This window comes from Petromyzon marinus, chromosome 70 (genome assembly GCF_048934315.1).
Source record: "Petromyzon marinus isolate PM22_M1 ecotype Great Lakes invasive population chromosome 70, UKy_Petmar_22M1.pri1.0, whole genome shotgun sequence".
In the NCBI taxonomy this organism is placed as follows: domain Eukaryota; kingdom Metazoa; phylum Chordata; class Hyperoartia; order Petromyzontiformes; family Petromyzontidae; genus Petromyzon; species Petromyzon marinus.
Genome location: NC_133736.1, coordinates 2344095 through 2362566, shown reverse-complemented (window position 1 = coordinate 2362566; position 18472 = coordinate 2344095). Strand labels below are relative to the sequence as shown.

General features: G+C 46.8%; 1 protein-coding gene across 1 annotated transcript; it reads right to left on the bottom strand.

Moving 5' to 3' along the window:
* Positions 1-10489: 10489 nt before the first annotated feature.
* Positions 10490-11868, bottom strand: LOC116957188 (olfactory receptor 52K2-like). The gene has a single exon (XM_032979194.2). It carries the CDS (start codon positions 11866-11868, stop codon positions 10876-10878), a length of 993 nt encoding a protein of 330 aa, XP_032835085.2. The 3' UTR covers positions 10490-10875.
* Between the last annotated feature and the right edge of the window lie 6604 nt (positions 11869-18472).

The following is an 18472-nucleotide window of genomic DNA, read 5'->3' as shown; positions in this document are numbered from 1 at the left end:
GGGCCGCAAGTCAGCGGCCGCAACTAAAGGCCACCAGGGGCCCACCAGTGGCCGGCAGTGGCCTTTCAATGAAGGACACCGCCTTAGAAGAATTCGATCCGAAGATTTCAAGGACCTCGTTGGAGAGCCAACACGGATCCGTTCCTGCAGAAATCGCGGGGCTGACCCATTGAGAGCCTTGTAGCACAGCTGCATGGATCTGATCGCACACGCGATACTTGGCTGGTAGCCAATGCGGAGCTAAGGGAGCAGGCGTGTGTGCGATGGTGGTGTTGATGGTGTGTGCTGGCGAAATGGTGCGGTGGCTGAGCAACTCTAGCAGCTACCTTCTGGACAAAGCCGGAGTCGAACCCAGAACATCCCTCGGAATCCCAAACAGCACCGTGTTCAAATTCCTCACCCTGGTCTACAAAACCCTTCATGGTCTTGCCCCACCGTATCTTGCCACTCTTGTATCTCTCTCTCTCTACGTGTCGCGTTCTCGCCCTCTACGTTCTCAATATTGGCTGTCTCTCTCTGTGTTCCTCGTCCTCCTTGTGCTCAATCCACGCTCTCTCTCTCTTCCTCCCTACCAGCCCCTTTACTGAACTAACTTCCCCGTCGACATTAAGCGGACACCTTCAATCACGAGGCTTCCACTCCCCACTCAAAGCTCACTTATTGTTACCCACAGCTAACCTCACCACCTCCCCCTTAATCCCCCCCTCATAGCCACCACCACGGTCACTACTCACTCTTCACATTTTCATTATATGGCTATTACTCATTAGCCCCATTTATTCAATCCATAAATCATCATTGACTGTCAGAATTATAATTTTCATCATTATTGGGCTATCGCTAATTAACCACATTCATTCATACTCTTTGGTTCCTTCGGTAAAGTCACGTAGGTATAAAATAAAATAAATCACGACGTTTCGGGCACAACACAAACGTCCGTCATCAGGTTGTAAAGCATGGTCTGCTGCTGAGGCAGACTGTTTTTTAAAAGGTTTGGAATGGTGTAGCCCAAGGGTCATAAAGAAGTAGCCAGGGCTAGTGATGTTAATGTGAGAAATTAGCACGCATCTGTAAGATAGGAGAGCGGCCTCCTGGACGAGGACACGGAAGTGGCTATGTTAATGTGAGAGATTAACGTGATGTTAATGTGAGAAATTAGCATGATGTTAACGTGAGAGATTAGCGCGATGTTAATGTGAGAAATTAGCATAATGTTAATGTGATAAATTAGAGGGCACGGAAGTGGTTATGTTAATGTGAGGGATTAGCATAATGTTAATGTGAGAGATTAGAGGGCACGGGAGTGGCTATGGTAATGTGAGGGATTAGCGTGATGTTAATGTGAGAAATTAGCATGTAACTGTAGAAAAGAAGGAGAAGAAGAGCGGCCTCCTTGACGAGGCAGTGCAACCCAACGGGTGCAATCCAAAGGGCCTGTGAGTATGAGAGTGAAATCCAAGAGACATGTGATCATGAGAGTGCAATCCAAAGGCATGAAAGTGCAATGCAACGGCTATTTGAGCATGAGAGATCTAAAAAAGAGGCATAGAGAGAGAGAGAGACACACAGAGAGTCGAAATAACAGCTGACATAGGCATGTAGGATGGAAACATCACAGTCAGTTAAGACTTTACATGGTTAATAACGTCCTTCCAATGATAGCTCAGTTTGTACCCATCCTCTCGGTTGAAGTTAAGTGTGTGTTTATAGATCTGGATGTCTTCATGAACAAATCTCCGAAGGTTTGCAAAAATCAATTTCGTGTGAGCCCACAGCATTACAATAATGATCGGCAATGGCAGAGGTATTGGTCCTACCGTGTTTCAGATCTAGCTTGTGTTCATTAACGCGGTCCGAGACATGTCGTTTCGTTTCCCCAATGTAACTGCTGCTGCAACCACAACTCAGTTTGTAGACACCAGGGTATTGCATGTCAGGAATCACATATTTTACAGATGGGATTAAATCACGGATTTTGTGTACTGTATTGAAACGGACCTGGATCTTGTGTTTGTTTAAGCTTTTGGAAATATTTTTGGTAACCCCTGCTATGCACGGTAAAGTGATGGTTTTGTTGGATCCTCAGAAGGTTGTCTCTGTATGGCTGGGGAGACAGCTTTGCGGATTGTACCGTCCGAGTATCCGTTCATCCTGAGGGCTTGGTGTACGTGCTCCAGCTCACTGGCTAGGTGGTGCTGGTCGGAGATGCAACGGGCCCTATGATGTAGTGTTTTGATGAGGGAATTCTTCTGGGCTGGATGGTGGAGGGAGTCAGGCTTTAGATAGGCATCAGTGTGGGTGGCTTTCCTGTAGACCGAATGTCCCAACGAGCCATCAGGTCTCTTCTCGATCAAAACATTCAGGAATGGTAGCTTGCCATCTTTTTCCACTTCCAATGTGAATTTGATAAACGGGTGTATGGAACTGATGTGCTTGAGAAATTGGATCCATGCTGGCAGGCCATGTGGCCAGATGACTAACGTGTCATCTACGTATTTCTTCCACAAGGAAGGACGTAAGGTGGATGTCTGGAAGGCATCTGTCTCAAATTTATCCATGAAAACATTTGCTACCACTGGCGATAAGGGAGAACCCATTGGGGTACCCTCATTTTATCTGTAGAATGTACCATTCCAGTTGAAGTATTTGTTTGTAAACACAGTGCCTTACCAAAGTTAGTACATCTGGATTCAGTCTATGTTGGACCAAGTCTTCAATGATTGCAATGGTGTCAAGTACAGGTACATTGGTGAACAGAGAGACTACATCGAAACTGACAAGCAAATCATCCGGAGACAGTGAGATGTCCCTTGATTAGAGAAACCAGGTGAGCTGAGTTAAGTACAGCTGAGGTGGTCTTGATGGTAAAAGGAGCAGGGTCTCAGACAGAAATCGGGCCAGTTTGTAGGTGGGTGAGTTTATCGTGGAAACGATAGGACGGAGCGGGGTACCTACTTTGTAGATTTTTGGAAGGCCATAAAAATCTGGGTGGTCTAGCATCTAGCAGCAGAATGTTTGAGGGAGCTCTGCTTGGATTGATCGATTAGAGAAATCGATTTAGTGATGCTATTGTTGGTTTTAGTAGCTAGGCAGTTGGTGGGATCTCTGTTGATATTGGCGTAGCTGCCATCATTAAGAAGGTTCTGAATTGTGTTGTTGTAAGTGGTTTTATCCATGATGACAGTGGCATCTGCCCTTGTCGGCTGAGAGGATGACAATGTTATCTCTATATTCTTAGTTTTTTCGGTAAAGTCACGTTGAAGAGAAACAACAAAATAACAAAATATATATAAAACAATAAAAAATTCTCACGACGTTTCGACCATAACTCAAACTCATCATCACCTGATGATGACCGTTTGAGTTATGGTCGAAACGTCGTGAGAATTTTTTATTGTTTTATATATATTTTGTTATTTTGTTGTTTCTCTTCAACGTGACTTTACCGAAAAAACTAAGAATATGAATTACTGCAGTCACGAAAGCTTTAAATCAAAATTTAATGTTATCTCTGTTTTTTTTTTATTTCGACAGTTTAAAACGCTGGTCCTTGCTGATGTTGCTAAAGGGTTTCTTAGCGTTTTTGAGGATAGCAGCGATTTCAGATCTAGCAACGTCTGCTGAGATGCGTCCCAAGCCTTTGAGGGCTACGTCGACCTGGGCGATTATATCATCCACTGGGATATGTTTAGGGGTTACTGCGAAATTCAACCCAATTCGTCATCATTTACTGTCGTAAAAAGTATTCTCATTATACGGCTATCACTCATTAACCCCATTCATTCAATCCAATCATCATTTACTGTTGGAATAATACTAATAGTTATCATTATACGGCTATCACTCATTAACCCCATTCATTCAATCCATTCATCATCATCATCATCATCACAGATATGCCACCCATCGTTTGCTCTCATCTATTTCACTCACCTCATCTACCACCGTTACATTCGCACGTTGTTTTGATACCCTGGTTAATTCTTTGTAAAGCGCCCTTGGTTAAGGCGCGTATGTAAATCTCGTTAAGATAATGGCATGGAAATGGCCCTCATCCAGTAGTGGATTGCCACAGGTGCAGTGATTCGATCCCGCTTACCCCGCCGCCCCCCCCAGTTGCAGGTAAGAAAGGCATTGATCACGGTATTTTACATTCGTTTTTTTATTATTTGTTTTACTACTCAGTGTGACACGATGGCCGAGAGAACAGAGCGTGGAGTGGACAGCGAGAGAGAACTTGGGTCAAACAGCGAGAGTGAGGAAAAGGCAACACAACAACGTGGGTCGAGATTTCTTTAGTTTGCCCAAGAACGAGAACATCAGTCGAGAGAGAGCGAGAGAGAAATGAAACGGGATTCGTAAAAAAAAACATTATCACATTAACATCAACAGCCCCAGCCACTTCTTTATGACCCTTGAGCTACACCCATTTCAAACCTTTTAAAAACAGTCTGCCTCAGCAGCACAACATGGTTTCCCACTTGATGATGGACGCTCGTGTTGCGCCCGAAACGTTGCGATTTATTTAACTTTTATACCTACGTGACTTTACCGAAAGAACCAAAGAGTATGGATTAATGCGGTCACGAAAGTTCTTCTAAAATTAAGATTATTATCAAAAGGGCTGAAATTGTGGTGGAACCCACTTTCAAAAGGTTATCCACTCAAAGCAGAGCATTTTACTAAAAATTAAATGATGTAACATTCATCGTCAATCCACTGCTGGGTGAAGGGCATGTCTATAGCGTGTCGGTCATAGGTGTTTTGATTTTACCATACGTTGCCATGCTGGTCAGTGACGGTTGTTTAAAGAGGGATGCAGAGCCAAGATTCAGTTGAAGACACCTCTCGAACGCAATGTTAGACGTGGTCGGGAATCGAACTCAGGTGAGTGGGGGGGGGGGGGGGGGGCTGGGTTCATAGCGCTTTGCGCGACCCGCTCCACCACCACGGCAATAATACAGGAAACTTTCTTGCCAGTGTCAAAATATAACAATAGACTTTATCTTCTTTGGTTCTTTCAGTCACGAAAGCTTTAAATCGAAATAGATTTTATCCTTTCTGGCAAAAAAAAACAGGGGTTAAGATGTGAAAGCACCAAACAACATCCTTTTTCAAGGAATACTTTCTGCATTAACCACACGTACGTGTGGTGAACATGCAAACAAACGACGTACTCTGATAATATATGATGCATTGTATTTGAAACTGATTGGTCCACGCCAGAGACCAACTTTCTTTAGAGCCTAGTCTCAAAGTGTTAGACCATAGAAAGCCAAAAGGCGAACAGCACAAAGACAATGCCACTATTATGGAATTTATGGCTTGGGGTGAGCAGCTACAACATGGGACCTTTCTTGCCATTATCAAAATTATAACAATAGGTTTTACTCTTGATTTGAAGCTTTCGTGACTGCAGGAATCCATACTCTTTGGTTATTTCGGTAAAGTCACGTAGTTAGAAATAACATAAAATAAAACGAATCGTGAATTTTTTATTTTATTTTATTTCTAACTACGCGACTTTACCGAAATGACCAAAGAGTATGAATAGACTCTACCCTTTCTGGCAATAAAACAGTTGCGCTAAGATGTTAAATCAACAAACAGAATCGTTTTCGCAAGGACTCCTGTCTCCATTAACCACACGTCCGTGTGATGAACATGCAAACCACGGCAACTGTTGGCACGTGATGAGTTTTTGTTGTTTTTAATCTGCATCATTGGATTCACGCCGAGACACTCGCTGCATTGTCTCAGTACGCGGTGCAACGTTATTGACGACAGCGGACGGCAACGCGAGAGAGCAACTGGAGTCAGATCGACCGCTGTCGAGGGTGAATGACAGGGTGCGGATTAGTGACACAGATCGACCCGAGACAGATTGACGGGACACAGATTGACGGGACACAGATTGACAGGACAAAGATTGACGGGACACAGATTGACAGGACAAAGATTGTCTGGAGACATATTGAGAGGAGACAGATTGACAGGAGACGATGTGGATCCCTTCACTGCGGTAGACAAAGTCGATACTTCACCTGCACCCGGGCGATTCCTGTCCCAGCGAAGCACCGGACAGCGCCAGGAGCAGCAGAAGCAGCAAAGTGAACGCGCAACTCGACAATGCTGCCGAGTCAATCTGCCCCCAGTCAATCTGTCCACCTACCGGTCAACCACCACACCCCCTTTTATATCCTTGACTCGCCTCGAAAATAAACACTGCGCAAAACTCCCGTCACCCTGGGACCAGATCCCCTGCCTCCCTCCACCCACTCTCTCTGTCCCTCCACCCCCTGACCACCCACCCACTCCACCTACCCCACCCATCCCACCCACCCCATCCACCAAACCCACACCGCACCGCACCCACCCACCCACAACACCAACCCAACCCCAGCCACCCCAGCCACCCCACCCAACCCCACCCAACCCCACAGACCCCAGGGGAGGGACTAGAAGAGCGATGCGGTTAGCGGTGGCTAATTGGCGACATCGACTGAGCCAGGGTGGCGAGGCGACCACGTGGCCCCGTGGGGTAATCGAGATGATGCCGCTGTTGTAGGAGAGGGAATTGATAGTGGGGGGGGGGGGGGGGGTGGTGGAAGTGGGGAAACAGGGGAAGTGGGGGGGGGGAAGGGAGCTTTGTTTGCGTCACGTAGAGGAACGCGTGGGGGGGGGGGGATTGCCCGGGTTAGAGAGAAATAGAGAGAGAGAGTGACACAGAGAGAGAGATGCACACAGAGCGAGAGACACAGGGAGAGGGACAGGGTTAGATAGACACAAAGAGAGAGAGACACATAGAGACAGAGAAAGGCAGAGACAGAGGCACATACACATACAGAGTGTCGGAGGCTATGGTAATCACTGCCTGGTGTATGTTGTGTTCTCTGGTAGCCAGGATATCTCAATACGATGCCTCCTCAGCCATCCAGTCACCACCACTGTTGAAAAATTAGATTGTTTTTTTTCCATTTCGTTTCAAGTTACGATTACAATTTCTCGCAAATGAACCTCAGACGAAAAACATCTTTGACTTAAAGCTTTGGTAACTGCAGGAATTCATATTCGTGGCTCTTTCGGTACCGAAAGAGCCAAGAATATGAACCTCAGACGTCTACATCGTTAGACCTCCTTTGCCAGTACCAAAATGTAATAAAAGGGTTTTTCCCCTTTTTTTCTGACAACAAAACTGAAACCTTTTTTTTGTTGCAAGGATTCATGTCACTGCATTAACCACAAGCTTTGTGACGCCTTTTGGCGTCATCTGGTCGAGCACCAATTGGGTCGAGGCCCAGAAGAAAGCCGTCCCTTGGTGTGGACCAATCAGTTTCAAGGACAATGCATCATCATATTATCATAGTGTCGTTTTTTGTTTGCATTTTGACTGCAGGTATTGTGGTCAATGCAGTAAACATGAATCCTTGTAAAAAGGTTTCAGTTTTGTTGCCAGAAAAAAAGGGGAAAAACCTTATTATTAAACCTCAGACGTGTTTGGGTTTAGCATTTTTATTTTTTTATATTAGCGAGAGGTTAAACTATTTCTTTTCCAGATTGGCAGGAACGACACCCACACACACACACACACGTTGACCCATGTATTGCTAACCAACTGGCTTGTGATCTACTATGTGTAAGGTGCCTTTATCGACTTCTACGGCTTCCCTGTAACGCAGAGAGAGATATGCACTGTCGCAAACACGAAGATCCCTGTATAGCCTGCGCAGACTGTTGAGGCAAAGTGCTGTTAGCGAGCAGCAACTATGAAGGGCGGCACTGTTGCACACGTGCGGGTGGGTTAAAGGTAAATTAAGCCAACGCCGGCACTGCGGATTCCACCTCCATCTGGGAACGCGTGGCGCCCCCAATGCTCAACTGGCTTGTGATCTACTTTGTGTAACGTGCCTTAGTCCACTACTACCGCTCCCCTGTAACACAGCGAGAGACGCACTGTCGCAAACACAAAGATCCCCACAAAGATCTTCCGATTCAGAATTGGACTCCTCAGCCACCTCAAGAGCCACCACCAAACCCGATGGACGTCGTCTTCGAACCCCGAGGGACTGCCAACGACTCTGTGTGAGTCCATGGGTGTCTGTGTGAGCATACAATATGTATGTTGAACTGATTTCAACATGCATATTATTTCGATTTAAAGCTTTCGTGACGGCAAGGATTCATCTTCTTTGGTTCTTTCCGTAAAGTCACGTAGAATGATAATAAAATAATACATTAATAAAATAAAATAACACAATAAAATTCTCACGACGTTTCGGCCACAACATATGTGGCCTTCATCAGGTGAAGGGACGAGACTGTCTCGCTCCAGCGCTGCCCTCGAGACAATCTCGTCCCTTCACCTGATGAAGGCCACTTGTGTTGTGGCCGAAACGTCGTGAGAATTTTATTGTGTTCTTTTATTTTATTAATTTATTCTCATTCTACGTGACTTTACCAAAAGAACCAAAGAATATGCATATTATTGTACGGTTCAATCTTGATTTGAAGCTTTCGTGACTGCAGGAATATCTATATTGTTCTTTCGGTAAAGTCACGTAGGTAGAAAAAAAAATATTTTTTATATTTCTACCTACGTGACTTTACCGAAAGATACAACATGCATGTTGTATGTACGTACTGTATGTTGGAACCGTACGTAGCCAACTGTGCTAATCGGAGGTGCTGCTCGCTAACAGCACTGTCACAAATAGGAGACGAAACGTTTTGCCCCTTAGAGCCGCCTGTTAACAGACTTGTTAGCGAGCGCCAATTGGAACCCGCATTGTACGCGACAGGCACACACGCGTATCGCGCACGTGCAAAAAAAAAAACACTCTCGCACGCTGGCACGCAAAGATCACGTGCACATCACTGACAAATAAAAAATGAAACAACAAAAAAAACATTTATTTTTTTTACCTACGTGACTTTACCGAATAGAACCAAAGAGTATGGATCCTTGCAGTCACGAAAGCTTCAAATCTAGAACACATTAATACAGCCGCATGCGCTTATAAGCAACGCAATTTCGACGAAGCGGGTTATATTAATTTACAATTGCTTTCGTGTCGCGCACACTTATTATTGAAGCAACGCACTCTGGCGCGTTGGCCGTGGTGTATGGAACGCGCTGCAAGCAAATAGTCGGGTGATAAACTTCTGTAGCGATGCTGCCTGATGTGCAAGGAGCACGACAACAGCAAGCGAGGACAGCAGCATCTCCCGAAGCTCTTGTCCACGTGAACTTCGTCTTGTGCACGCACTTGTCTCTCAATCTACATCTCACTACGTGTTAAACATCTCGTTGTTTTTTGCCGTTTTCTGTTTTGTTACAAATAGGCTGTTACCATCTTTAATCCACGAATTGTAGTATCGTGAATACGATATGTTACTCTAACCAGGTAAATATGTATTACTAAAATGTGGAGACACACGAGTCAGCGTTCGTATGGACTTAAAGTTGCGTGTCATCAAGCACATGAATGTGGAGGGGGGAAATTGGAGGATCTGGCGACAAGTCCACGTGATCACGGGGAGAACATGCAAACTCCAAATATGCAGGCATCAGGGTCGGGATCGAACCCATGATACCTGCACACCAGGCGAGGCAGTTCACATCTCGCCACTGTGGCAACCTAAGCCGACCAGTCACCTCCACCGTGGGTAAAATAGGTGCATTTATTTTCAACGAAACATTCTCACAAACGAACCTCAGTAGCGTTTTGCCTTTTTTTATTTTGCATATTAGTTACACGGCGAAACACTTTTCCAGATTTACTGATACACCATCCATACACACGTTGGCCCTATATTGCTAAAACACTATCTTATTATCTGTTATGTGTAAGGTGCATACACGACAGTGGCCACATTACTTAATATGCCGAAAATAACCTCCTACCCTTATTCTGTATGCACAAATGTGACAATCCCTCGTTATTCGCGAGGGATACGTTCCAGAGATGCTCGTGAAATCTAATTTTGTGGGTAATGACATTGGCGTACGAAAATCTATCCGAATTCCTGTGAATGAATTCCATTTTCTATTAATTCCTTTGAATAAATACGCAAATAGGCTTTCTCGCCAATCATTTTATCCCATCACTTTACATCATTACTTTATTTCATCACTTTCTCGCATCACTTCATCTCTCACCAACTCATCGCATCACGTTATCTCTCATCAAGTGATCTCAAAGCTTTCTCACATCACATTCTCTCGTGTCATTTCTTCTCGTCACTTTCATTCTCTTTTTTTCGATGCAGTTGTGGCGAGTTCCAGATGCTATTTGCGGATAGCCTAAATTGCAGATAGTAAGCACGTGATTAAAGAGGGAATCCATACTCTTTGGTTCTTTCGGTAAAGTCATGTAGGTAGAAAAAATAATAGATCACGACGTTTTGATCGCCACACAAGCAATCGTCTTGAGCTATGATTTTTTCCACCTACGTGACTTTACCGAAATAACCAAAGGGTATGGATTCCTGCAGACACGAAAGCTTCAAATCAAATTTAAAGAGGGAATACTGTATGAATAAAAGCGACAGTGAAACATTTAAAATCGTTAATATTGTACTTTTCATATTTTTTTGAATTAAGAGTTAATTTGTCAATCCATTACTGGATGAAGACCTCTCGACACCATGTCAGTTATGGGGCTTGCTTAACTTTGCTTCGAGACAATTGGCCGGTGTTGTTTGGTGATGCAATGGGTGCCAGAACCAAATGCAATGCCGTTGTGATTTTTACGCGGTCACTGGTGACAGAGCTGAGACTATTATTGCCTTAGCGACATTTAAGAGCCGGGTTCAATCACCGGTTGGCTTTTCGGATTCATAAATATCTCGGACCCCGATATCTCTCATTGTTCAGTGCCCAGCATTCCCCGAACTCCCTGCATGTCCATCCACCACCTTTCTACGGAACTGCCTGGTGAAACTGCGCCTAATTTCTGCCGTTCGGAGGCCGTAGATGACGGGGTTCAGCACGGGCGGGAACACGTACTGCGCCATCTGGAGGGTGTAGTGCAGCGGCCTGGGGAGCGAATCCAGGAACGAGAAGCCGCTGGCATACGAGAAGAAAATAGCGGAGAAGAAGATGGAGACCACCAAGAAGTGGGTGCCGCAGGTCTTCAGCGCTTTCCTCTGACCGCTGCGGAGGCCTGGCTTGCGGCACTCGTAGAGGATGAGCGCGTACATGAGGACTATCGTGCACGCGGGAAGCACCATAATGATGACCAGCGTTGCTTGGGCATAGGCCACGGGACCGCTCACGTCCCCGCATGACAAGAACAGCACCACGAGGTAGTCGCAGTACGGAGCGACGATGACCGGCGGCTTGCAGTAGTTGAGGGGGACCACGACGCTGAAGTTGCCCAGGCACATGAGAACGCACGAGGCCATCGTGGCCATGAAGGCGACGAAGGCCGTGCGGCAGGACATGAGCGAGTGGTACCTGAGTGGGTAGCCAATGGCCAGGTAGCGGTCGACGGACATGATGGTGAGGGTGAAGCTCTGCATTCTGATGGCCAGGTGCAGGAAGAACATCTGTGCCATGCACTCGCGCAGGCTGATGTAGTTGAAGGACGCGACGTTCTGCATGAACCGGGGCAGGATGCTGAGCGCCGAGATGATGTCGGTGAGCGACAGCGCGGCCATGAGCACGTACATTGCCTTGTGCAGCTGATGATCTCGAAGGATGACGAGGCTCAGGAGGCAGTTGCCCACGAGGGCCGCGGTGAACATGGCCAGGGTGAAGAAGAACACCGCGAACTTGATGCCGGGCGGCTCTCGGAATGGGGTCGCCATGAGGATGAGGTCGGTCATGACCAAGGAGAGGTCTGAGGAGGCGTTGGTGGCCATAGCTGGGTGAGATCCTGATAGGGGAGGGTGGGGGGAGAGATTGGGGAGAGTACAGAAGGGGGGAGGGAGGAGGGTTCACAGTGAGAGATGGTGAAAATATCAAGACTCGTGCTGCAGCGATGGTGTTGACGGGCAGTGCAATGTATTGACCGATTGACGTGTCTCACAGTCCACGTGAGAATCGATTATTTATTATTCGTGCACATCATCTGATGGCCACTCGTGGAGAATAGTGACAGAGTGCCAGCCAAGAGAGGGGAATATGCCGGAGAGGCGTCCACCGTGCAGATGGCGTTCATGGGCACGTGATAGGTATATCGTTACAAAGCGGGGTGCATCACACTAAGCCTCTCAGTCGACGTGGTCGTGCATCTGTCCTTTCACAGATCCCCCTACTGGTACTTCCGGTTCCTGTAGCGACCCCCGGCGGTCACAGATAACATCACCGCTCGTTATTCTTGCCAAATTGTCTTCCATTTAACACTAGCCCACTATGTAATATAAACATGCCACGATATTATATGAATTACTGCAGTCACGAAAGCTTTAAATCAAAAAATGCCACGATATTATTAGCAACAGTAAACAGTAACAACGCAATTAACATGGTAACTCAAATAACAATAACTTACTAATGACGACCACTCCAGCGAATTAGATAAACTCTTTAACCTCACTAATTCACGTATACATCAGCTAGACGATGTGAATCAAATGCAGTCGCCAGAATCATCATACAGCAAACAATACAACAAGAACATGCACCGAATTAAATAACTCCAAACCCTCACAATCTAGACTTGATTCGAAGCTTTCGTGACTTCAAGACTTACTCTTTGTTTTTTTTTCGGTAAAGTCACGTATAAATAAAAAATAATAAAATAACAATAGCGTACGACGTTTCGGTTGCAACACAAGCAGCCATCATCAGGTACAGAAGAGCTAAATTTACGAGAGAGAGGAAACACATAACCCCAGATGTATATACAGACACCCAAGTAGGGGGGAACTAACACAGATGCAACAGGGTACAACAGAGAGAGAAGCATACCAGACAATTAGAGTTTAGCAAAATTTGGAAACCATGTAAAGCAACACAGACGGTCGGTCAAAACACAATTAACGCATAGTCTGGTTGATTACGCTATTTCAAAGATTGTTAAATTGCAAGTTAAGTATGAAATTTTAAATACAGACCGCGCACACACACATAGACATCCAAGTAGAATCTCTCTGTTGTACCCTGTTGTATCTGTGTTAGTTCCCCCCTACTTGGGTGTCTGTATATACATCTGGGGTTATGTGTTTCCTCTCTCTCGTAAATTTAGCTCTTCTGTACCTGACGATGGCTGCTTGTGTTGCAACCGAAACGTCGTACGCTATTATGTTATTTTATCATTTCTTATTTATACGTGACTTTACCGAAAAAAACAAAGAGCCTCACAATCTAATTTGTGTAAACCGCATTCAACGTACCGTTCATCCTGAGATTATAATTCAAGGCTTCTGGGTCTGGAATTATTCTGAATTCACGCCCCTCGCTTTTTGGGAATCACTCGGCCTCCCGCTTGCGTCTAAATTGCTTCCCGAAACATTGGCGACTTTGAAGAAAATACTATGAATAGGCCTCAACGTGAACCCCAGTAATGGGCTTTGTTTGAGTTGGTGTTTCTCGACACGTTCATCCATTTTATTTACATTTTATCACATGTTGCGCACATTTTCTCTTATTACCTCTCCGTGTCTAAACTAGACCACTTTCCTTTCGAAAATTCACGTTGCATATTTTTTGTCAAAATGTATATTTGTCATTTAACTTTTGTATTATCTTACTTAGCCCGTGCCACATCATACTGCAAAATCGCTTCGGTGCATCTCGCGCCTTTGCTCAACGCGATTTTGAAAGAGCACGTTCGATTAATTTGCACTTACTTTCATCATACGTGCACTATCATTGAAAGCAACATGCTCCAGTGCGTTGGGCCAAGGTGTACGGGACGCGTTCGCGAGCTCATTGCTAGTCAGCGGGGCAGAATAGTTCAGCAGAGATGCCGCCTGAGGTGCAGGCAGCAACATAACAACAACCACAAGCGCAGGCAGAAGAATCAAAATCTCCCTTCGTGCGCGCCATTGTGGAGACAACCCTCCCCCTCGTCCCTCTCTATCCAGTAACTCCGACTACTCTCCACTCTGTTAAATAGGCCGTTACTATATTTAATACGTGCACGGTAGTATCTTACATGTAACGTGTTACTGTAATCAGTGAAATGCGTCGATGTAAGTATGAGTGAGATTCGATGGCGTGCTCTCCCTAACCCGAACCATTCAATTAATTTGTTATGGGAAAATTTACGTTTAAATTTACGCGATTTTGCTTAATTTTTATGAACACAACCCCTGCGCGATGCGAGAGCTATCTGTCTGTGCAGAGTACAAATAAAACGTGACCACTGAAGCTAACCCGCAGCAGCTTTAGAGACGTTGGGAACAAATATATATCCGGAATACAACCCCCGAATCGGACAGATTTCGCAAGCTGAGCAGGGTTTAGTCTGGATGATGTTTGGCCAGACTATCTCCGTGCACAGATAACGGGGCTAAGAGGTGTGACTGCTGCGGAACCGACGTGTTGAACGGTATGGGGCAGTGCAGCAATACACATCGTTGGACGGTGCATCTATGCTCCCCACCTGCACCACCAACCAGCGCTGACCAGCGTGCTGATGGTGATAACATTCCGCACAACTAGCAGGAAACCCGCGGAACTTTCGTGGCGAAAGGATGGCGAACACGTAGAGAGACTGATGATTTCGTATGGAAAGATTGATCTTTCACACACACATATATAAATATTCCGAAAATACATTTGAATAATTATTCACGATTGTATCTCAATTACGATACATTTTGATTTTGTATCGACGATAAAAGCACGAACGAGAAGTCGACGCATCTTATCGACCCGATTCGTTTGTGTAGTCAACGCCTGGTGACAGAGCGTCAGGGAGAGGGTAGAACACGAACAAGACTCGTACAGGAGGGACGACAGGAATCTTCAGGAAACACACCCCGAGGAGGGTGCATTGCTCGACCGATTGCGACCGAGATTCGAGCGGCGCACAACTCGTTGGCTTGCACGAAACGAGACGTCGCTTAATGCGGGACAATTAGGGGCTCTGCCTGGTTGGAAGCTCGGGGCTCGGGCGAAAACTGATTAAATTATTCACTTTTCCTAGTCGCGTCTAAAGAACCTCGGGCACCATACTCGAGTGGAATATGTCGTTTGATCACCCACGTGCCAAATATAGTCAGGTCGGGAAAATGTCATGTCAGGGGGCTCTACGAATCATTTGACCACTATTGAATCGTGACATAGCCAAACACGGTGGAGCGCAGCGTAGTATGGACAAGGCTCGATTTATTGCAACTCACTACTCTACGGGACATCTGACAAATACAATTAAAAAATAACATTTCCAAGCTGCAGCATGTACAAACATTCGCTGGCACGTGTCGTGATGGGCACTGCAAGATTCGACTGTGTCCATCCAGTGCTCGCAGAGCTGCTATTGGCTTTCGGTTGCCGAACAACTTACATTATAAAGTCGGACTCGTTACGCGCAAACTTTTTGCGCACCGTGCGTAGCCAACCGTGCTATTCGCGTGCGCGGGGGAAGAACAATAAACTAGACACATGAAGCCATTCTAAAGAAATTAGTGTTTTTTTTCTTCTAGATGATGATTTAAAAGTTCATAGATCCACTGGCTTCCTAATATCGGAAAGGGGAAGAGCGTTCCAGACAACCGCCGAAGCGTATCTGAAAAGCGCCGCGCGATGGGGTTCTTTGTTCGATGGCCAGGCAAGAGCCGCTGCTGCGGGGATTACCGGAGCTTGCGTGATGGATTACATCACGTAAACGAGATCAGCGAGGCGTCGTTTATTAATTTGTGGCAAGCACTTCGGGTGGAACTAGTGAGAACCTCAGAATGTATTCGTACCTCAATCGGAAGGCAATGCAGCTCGGCGAGCAACTGGATGGACACGGTGGGATCTTGCAGTGCTTGCCACATATGGACCACAACACGTTACAGATCTCGTTTGAGGATTAAAAAAACATCGCGCAAACTGCGGTCATCCTCGCAGCGGAGCGTTTTGGCCAACCAAACTCACAAGAACGGTCACGGCATCGCGCGGCGCTTTCAGATGCGATTCTGCGGCCGTCTGCCACTCTCTTCCTTCTGATATTACGAAAGCTACTGGAGCTATGCACTTTTAAATCAAGATTTAAAAACGAATTTCTTTCGAGCTGCTTTTTTGTGTTTAGTCTGTCGTCCTTCCCCCAGACCGTCATTTAGCATGGTTGGCTATGTACGGCGTGAAAGAAGTTCAACATACATACATGCATACAAAACGGGGAGCATAGTCGCGAGTGGGTTTAATATATATTCTGATCATTATACTAGCCTTGGTTCAGTTGATAGCTCTTTGCGCGAACCAACTCTACCACCACTCCACCACACCAATTCTTGACATGAGCTCAATTTTTTTGTTTTATCTGCATCATTGCATTGACGCCGAGGCACTCATTGCAATGTCGTAGGACGCGTTGCAACGTTATTGAGAAAAAAAAAAAAAAACGGTCGACAATGCGTGATCATAACTGGAGTCGGATTTGAATGTTGCCGAGACTGATTGATAGGGTCCAGATTAGTGACGCAGATCGTCCTGATATAGATTGACAGGAGACAGATTGTCTGGAGGCATATTGAGAGGAGACAGATTGACAGGAGACGATGTGGATGCCTTCACTGCGGTAGACAAAGTCGATACTTCACCTGCACCCGGGCGATTCCTGTCCCAGCGAAGCACCGGACAGCGCCAGGAGCAGCAGAAGCAGCAAAGTGAACGCGCAACTCGACAATGCTGCCGAGTCAATCTGCCCCCAGTCAATCTGTCCACCTACCGGTCAACCACCACACCCCCTTTTATATCCTTGACTCGCCTCGAAAATAAACACTGCGCAAAACTCCCGTCACCCTGGGACCAGATCCCCTGCCCCCCTCCCCACCCCACTCTCTCTGTCCCTCCACCCCCTGACCACTCATCCACCCACTCCACCTACCCACTCCACCTACCCCACCCACCCACACCACCCACCCAACCCCAACCCGGCCAACACCACCCTACCCCACCCTACCCAACCCACCCACCCACCCACCCACATCCACCCCACACCTCACTCACCCCACCGACCCTACCCCAGGAGAGGGACAAAAAGAAGAGCGGGCGGGGGGAGCCGTGCGGTTAGCGGTGGCTAATTGGCGACTTGAACCGAGCCAGGGTGGCGAGGCGACCACGTGGCCCCGTGGGGTAATGGAGGTGATGCGGCTGTTGTAAGAGAGGGAATTGATAGCGGTGGGGGGTGGTGGAGGGGGGGAGGAAGTGGGGGGAGGGGTTGGTTGAAAGAGGGGTGGGGGGGGGGAGGTGCTTTGCGTCACACCGAGGAACGCGAGCGAATGACAGAGAGAGAGAGAGGGAGAGGCAGAGAGATCATTTGTATTCGCTTAATAATGAGCATTGTGATGCTGCTGCTGCTGCTGACGATTATTTTCCTTCCTGCTGACTTCTGATGCTGATGATAGTCGGTTGTGCAGCTCGTCACCACCTTCTCAGCTACATGCATAAATGAAAAAAAAAAGTAAAGCCACTTTGAATGTTTGTTTTTGTTTTACTGAAACTCCCACCGACATTACAGGAACGTAAATTGTTGCATACCCGACTGTGATTAAAGTCGTTTTACGCATTGCACACACACACACACGCGCAACGAGACGTATGCAGATGACCTGGGGTGTGACACTGTGTCTTCACCGTGCAGCACGGTTTGGTTCCGGCTCGGTTCGACCAAGGGCCAGTGGAAAACCACCCGTAACCGCGAGGGCTCCGTGCTGCCTCAGCTCAGTTGCGCCGAGACTCGAACCCACGTGGCCAGGCTCACAGCGCGATTCGCTGCCAACTTGTGCCCACCACTGCCAGTGGACACATTGGACAGCTCTTTCGTTAAATATACAGTCAAGCTGCGTAAGCGATCGCGTGTTGAAAACGTGGAATCGTTTGTTTCAAATGAATGACGTCACAATGCGTGTTTGTTTTTTTTCTTTTTCGGGACACGCCACGTGTCATACCGTACCCAATCGACTGGCGGCGCTGCTGAACCTAATATCAGCAGCCACTGATGTAAGCCACGGCTGGATATCGAACTCAGATCGCCATATTCAGAGTGCAGTGCGCTAAACACAATACCAATAACAATATGAACATTTGCCAACGATTCAATGTGTAGTGACTTGCAACGTCACAATCGTGTACACACACACACACACGCACGCGCGCACACGTGTGACGTCACTATGCGAGGGAGCGTCACTACCACGCGGGTCTACACACACGCACATGACGTCATGTCGTTTGAAGGCGGGGACGACGTCAGGGCCGGTTCAGGGGATCTGGAGGCCGTGGGTGAGGGCCACGGGGGCTGCGTGAGGCCGTGAACCCGGCTGGACACGTGACCGGATCAAGGTGGGGGCCGGGGGCCCGGGGGCA